Source organism: Lepidochelys olivacea (genome assembly GCF_965140295.1).
Source record: "Lepidochelys olivacea isolate rLepOli2 genome assembly, chromosome: 22".
In the NCBI taxonomy this organism is placed as follows: domain Eukaryota; kingdom Metazoa; phylum Chordata; order Testudines; family Cheloniidae; genus Lepidochelys; species Lepidochelys olivacea.
Genome location: NC_140432.1, coordinates 12,471,464 through 12,477,589, shown reverse-complemented (window position 1 = coordinate 12,477,589; position 6,126 = coordinate 12,471,464). Strand labels below are relative to the sequence as shown.

General features: G+C 46.9%; 1 protein-coding gene across 1 annotated transcript; it reads left to right on the top strand.

Moving 5' to 3' along the window:
- Positions 1-1,207: 1,207 nt before the first annotated feature.
- LOC311511425 (uncharacterized protein) lies at positions 1,208-3,814 on the top strand (the record flags this gene model as incomplete). The annotated part of the gene is made up of 1 exon (XM_084612017.1): positions 1,208-3,814. One exon carries the CDS (start codon positions 1,208-1,210, stop codon positions 3,812-3,814), a length of 2,607 nt encoding a protein of 868 aa, XP_084468143.1.
- Positions 3,815-6,126: the final 2,312 nt, after the last annotated feature.

Here is a 6,126-nt window from a genome sequence, read left to right as displayed (position 1 = left end):
ATAAAGCTAATACTGCTATGGGAGTATTGACTGAATTCTCTTCTGTCTCCTGTGTTGTCAATAAGTGCTGTTTTATAGCTGCTTTGGGACAAACTTTCTGCTAGTATAAATGGATGAGAAATAGAATTATTCCTCAAGGTTCAATCCCTCTTACGCTGGCAGAGAACATGAGCTTTTTTGCCAGCCTTTCTGAGAGAGAGAACTTAAGCTAGGGTGGTGGATGTCCACAGTTTTGTTTGTTTCTAGTACTATCTCTTGGATTGTTCTCCCTTAACTCAGTTCTCAATCCTGGAGCCTGTCGATTAATACTACATCTTGAATCCATTTTCTTACTCTATTAGCACTTTAAAAGGCTATAACTCATGAAGCCTCCCAGGGGGTTGCAGTAAATGGAGGCCATCCCTAAAGCTTGATTCTCTGCTGCCTTGTCTTTTGGCCATGATCACCTGTGTGAAGGAGTGTATGTTGCCACAGTGTGAGTAGAGCATGCCTGTCCTACTTGACTTGCAGTGTAAATGAATACATAAGGTGAAGGGCAGAAGAGAATAATGTTCTGAAGTCTTGTCTATATTAAACTTGTATCCCTGTAACTAAAATTGACTTAATTACATGCAGATACACCTGAAAGGGTCTAGCTCAGTGTAGTATGCTGGAAAAGAGCTGGATAACTACTTAGATGCAGGCATATGTGCTAGGACTCAAGCACTTGAGAAAGATCTATTGGCTTGTACATAATAGTAAAGTCTCAGACATGGTCCAAAATAATAGTTACCTGAGAACTTGGTTGCTGTACCTGTCCTTTAAACATAATGCAATAGGCACTAAAACTGGAAGAGACGCTTCCTGCCCTAAAGAGCTTAGATCCTTCAGATAAAAAGGGGAGAGAGAAGAGGGACAGGAACAGAAGCTCTCAGTAGAGAGACTGACCCTAGGGTTCCGCTGAGGCTGGCTGTCCCAGGAGAGAAGCTTATTGTACTAACTGGCTAGCATATGTGGGTGTTAATGAAAGTTTTTCTTATCTTGTAGGTGAGATGCTTGTCATTGGTTTCTAGGACACTTCAGACACATGACAGACGCTTGGAACTTTCTGTCTCCTTCCTAGCATCAAAGACCCTTTTGCCTCCACAGCTGGCACCTACAAAAGGGCGGGTTAGTCCTCTCCATCACACTGTGGTTGGTTCTTGTGGTTTACAGCAGAGTTGCCAACATGGGGAGCAGGCTTGGCAAAAGGAAGCGTCTTGGTGTGCCTGACAAATCTACAGACCAGAAGGCTGAGAGGGCAGCCATGGAGATGGAAGGGACCCCACAAGAGACACCTGAGACCCATCGTGCTGCAGAGACTGCACTAGATGCCACCCAAGTGATGGGCAAGGCTGACTGCTCTGAAGATCCTGCACCAAGGACCACAGAAGAGATTGCGAGTCAGACTGCCACAGAGCATGGTGAGGACCAGCCTAGTGCAGAGACCACTGAAGGGAATGAGTCACAGCCAGAAGCAAAGCTGCCACCAGCAGTCCCCCAAACCACTGAGACCCAGCTTGACACAGAGACCTCAGAGCACACTAGTGAGGCACAGCCTGTTGAGGGGAGCTCACTAGATCCCACAGATGAGACTGAAGCTGCCACAGAGCACTATGAGTCTTCTCCTATTGAAGAGACCACAGAGGTGACTGAAACACGACTTAATGTGCTACATGACCAAGGGACTGAGGCCCAGTTAGCTGGTGAGATTCAGCCCATCGATATTGGTGTATTGAAGACTGAGGATCAGCCTACTGCATGGAGCAGAGAAGAAACTGAGGTGCCAGTTGCAATGTCAACCAGGCAAGAGGCTCTCGGAGAGGCAGAGCCTGCTGCACAGATCCCCCAAATGATTGAGGCAGAGTCTATTGTAGAGACTACACTAGCCTCCACAGAATTGATAGCAGCTCAGCTTGCTGTGCAGGACACACAGCTAGGTGAGATGCAACTTGCTGAAATGGGTGAGTCCCAGAAAGTAACTGATCATGCTGAGAACTGTTCTACTGCAGAGCCAATGGAGGTGACTGAGGCACAACCTGCTTCCCCAAGTGCACACCAGATCCTCCAAGACACCAAGGGGTTCCAGCCTCTTGCAGAGAGGTCTCTAGAGCCCACCGAAGTGAGTGAGGTGCATAGTATTGCACAGACTACGGAGGAGACCAATGAGGGCCAGAAAATTGCACAGGCCACAGAGGCTGAAGTCTGCTCTATTGAAGAGACTTCTGAGAAGACCACAGAAATAATGATTGGGGCACACTCTGCTGCAGTGACCAAAGGAGAGTCTGGTGAGGCTCAACCCACTGAGCCTCCTAGCATTGCAGAAGTGACTGAGACACAGAACGCTGCTGAGAACAGTGAGGACCAACCTTGGTCAGAGACCACAGAGGTGACTAAAACCCAGCCTACCGCACTACACGCACAAAAGAGCAAAGCAGTGGCTGGTGAGGACCGGCCTGCCTTTGAGACCTTGGAGATAATGACGGACTCCCAGCCTAGAATGCTAGGCAAGCCAGACACTGAGGCCCACAAGACTGTACACAGCACAGAAGAAACTGGCAAGGGACAAACTGCTCTGCCAGCCATGCAAGGCATCCTGCAAGAGACACTGCCTACTGGTGAAGCCCAGCAAGCTGTAGAGATCCTAGAGAGCCTGCATGTGACTGGTGGAGCCCAACATCTTGCAGAGACGGAGTCCCAGAATACCACAGAGAACGATGAGGCCTATCCTATTCCAGAGACTGAGGCAGCATCTGTCCCAAACCCGGAGACTCCTGAGGAGGCGGGTGTGTGGCTGACAGCAGAAGCAGCTAAGGGGAAATCTACTGAAGACCTGGCACTAGACACTGCAAAAGTAAGTGAGGCTCTGCCTACTGGGGAAAACCAGGCCCATCCTAACACCGAGGTAAGAGAAGCGATGGTGGTACAGGCTGCTGGCACAGACACACAGAGTCCCCGAGAGACTGAGACCGTGAGGGAGACTGTGACCCAGTCTACTGAATGGAGCACGCCAGAGGGGGGTGGGACTCGGCCTACCATAGAAGCAGCTCAGGTGCAAACTGCTGCACCTATTGTACAAAAGTCTGAGCCTGCTACAGAGACTCCAGCAGGTAACAGTGAGTCCTGTCCTGTTGTGCAGGCCACAGAAGAGATGGCAGTGCCTCCTGTTGCAGAGACAGAGATACAAATTGCTGCCCCAGCCACACAAGAGCTACCCCGAGACTCGAGTGAGACAGTCTCTTGCACATGCAGCCCAATAGGCTGTGAGGTTCAGTCTGCTGCACAGACCACTGAAGTGTACGCAACAGCACGAACCATTCTAAAGTTTATCCAAGAGACCAGTGAGGCTGCTGCTAAGACCACAGAAGAAACTGAAGCCTGTCCTATTCCAGGGACTGTGCTAGAGACCCCAAAAGAGGCTGAGTCTCTGCAATCATTGACAGAGACCACAGAACTAAAGTTTGAAAAGAGGGGTCAAGATCCTCAAATCCCAGCTAATATAACTGAAGACCAGGCAGGAGGCGAACATGCAGCAATAAGCAAGGAAGAAATTCTGAAAGCTTCTGAGCCCAAGATCTCTGTAGATGCTGAGTCAAAACTACAGCAGTACACTGAGCAAGAAGACCCAGTCGCTTCTCTTGGTGCCAGCTGTGAGCTCCCTCAGACACTGGAGCCCAGTAGTGAGACACATGCTTTCCAGCCCCTGGCATCCCTAGTGACTGCAGTAAATGAGAGAAGAGTCCAAGGGGAGCCTAAACCGATTGATTCAGCTTCTGAAACCCAAGGCACAAAGTGAAATGGCCCTTCATTCAGTCTATGGTCCTATTGGCAGTGAAGCTGTGCCTTCAAAGGAGATGTTTGCAAGAGAAGCACCTGACCTTATTCCTATGGTCTGAGAGCCTCTATCCCAAACAGAAGAGAAACTAGATCCCAGCAATGGTGCCAGCCTAAAACAAACTAACAGATTTCCTGTACCTGAGCTGTGCTGTATGTCTTGCCCAAAACATCCCATGAAACTGCAATTGTGTAGAATTCAGATATAGTAGAATGGGCATTCTGCCAATATTAGTCTCCGTTCTTACCATCTATAGAAAAGGAAAGTACAGCTCATCTGTGTCTAAACTGCTGTAAACATACTCTGCTACAGATAGCTGTCTACCTTTTTTAAGTAATGTGTATTAAGAATGCTTTGCAGAAGACAAAATAGACTTTTGAGATCAAGTTGGTATTTTGAACACCTTAATTACCATTCTCCCTATTTTCTACACCCTTTACAACACTGAACACTCAAGTTTTAATCCCTCACTATCTTGTTAACTAATATCTCACCTGAATTAGCCTACAGAGAGCTGTCAAGCTAATGCACATACCATTCACTTCTTATTAGCATTTGAGGGTCATTTTCTGACAGATACCTAAAGGCCACTTAGTATTGGAGAATAAGCTACTGAAATATGTAACTGTCTAACCATTGCAAATTAACATGCATCCATACTGCACCAAGTTGGGAAGAGGATACACTTGAGTTCAGAGATGAGAAAAGGAGACACGAGCCTGTGTATTGTACTGTCAAATGCTAGACTTGTTTTAATGTTTGTGTCAATAAACAGTATTTTATGCTCATCACTCAGTGTCTCTGCACATTGCTCATCTTGTCTGCCCTTCTGTTTTCTACATAACTATTGCCCTTTGCGTGAACAGGGAGGCTTTGCTGCATGTTAACCAGACTATTGAGAGTGCAACTTGTACTATTTCAGAATCCAAACTAGAAAGGGGCCTGGGTGCTCCTTGATAGCAAAGGCTGGGACTTTCAGAGCAGCCCAAGGGCATTGGACAGCCAGCTTCCATTAACAAATGCCCTCAGGCTACTCTGAAAATTCCTGCCTCAATCAAGACTGGAGTTTTGCCAGATGCTTCAGGGTTTATATTAAAAAACAAAGGTTGTACTGATTGATTATACCAGTGTAATTAAAAGTGTAATGGCCCACCTCTCCAGTGTGGTTGTGGTTATCCTAGTATAGCTTACACCTCCCTGGCAAGGACAAGGAGCTCTACTTGTAGAAAGCACACAATTGTTAGTAGTACAAAAACTGGAGAGCAGGCCTCCTTCATAGGGAGCTCAGTCAAAACAACTCTAACCTGTAGTGTCGGATTTACATTACTATTCTCCGCCTACAGCAACAATAATGTTGCTGCTGTAACTGAAGTAGCCCACTTAAGTACTTAAATTGACTAAGATGCTACTGAGTGTAGGGTTTGGTTTGGTGGGGGGGTTGGTTTTTGTTTTTTCTTTTTCCTGTGTCTATCGACTATTCAAGGCCCTAAAGAACCTTTCTGCCCAGAGGAGGCCGCTCCCATGCAGCTATGCCTGTCTGACCTAGGTCCAGTTTCTTGGACACTGAACTTCTGCCTCCTCATTCCTCTGGTAATTCTTTAAAATCCATCCTGTTATGTCTGTCTGACAAGTAGAACTAGGCAGGAAACCTTTCCTGGCCTGATCTGTGACAAACTGTTCTCCCCCTCCCCTGCTCTCAAAAGGGGAGGGAAGAGGCCTACCCTATCACAGCCAATACTCTGATGGGTAGGGCCCTCAGCAGGGATGTGGGAGCCTTATGTTCAAGTCCTAAAACAGGCACAGCAAGTATTTGAACCTGGGTTTCTCATATCCTAGCTAAGTGCTCTAATTATTGGGCTATTGGCTATCCTGGAATAGGAAAGTCTCTGGTTTTTACCAGGAAATGTCAGCTCGGAACTGGGAAACCTTTCTTCCCCAAAGCTTTTGTTGAAACTGGTCCTCTTCCAAATAAAGTGTCAGTGAAATGGCCTTTTTCAACCAACATGTTCTTGTCAAAATATTCCTGACCAGCTCTGCTCCCAAGCCCTTCTCTGCACCTTAGTAGTCAGCCCTGTAAGGTGATTTTACTCTCTAAATTGCTGTGGTAGGGTTGTTTTCCTGTTCTGCTAGTGCATACAACCTTTAATCTCCTATCTGGCTGTCTGCCTTTCTACAAAAACCTGAACAGATAGCATAAAGCATAGCATGGGGAAAATAACCTGAGGCAACGTACAAGTTCTCCACTTTACAGCTATGCACTACTAACAAACTTA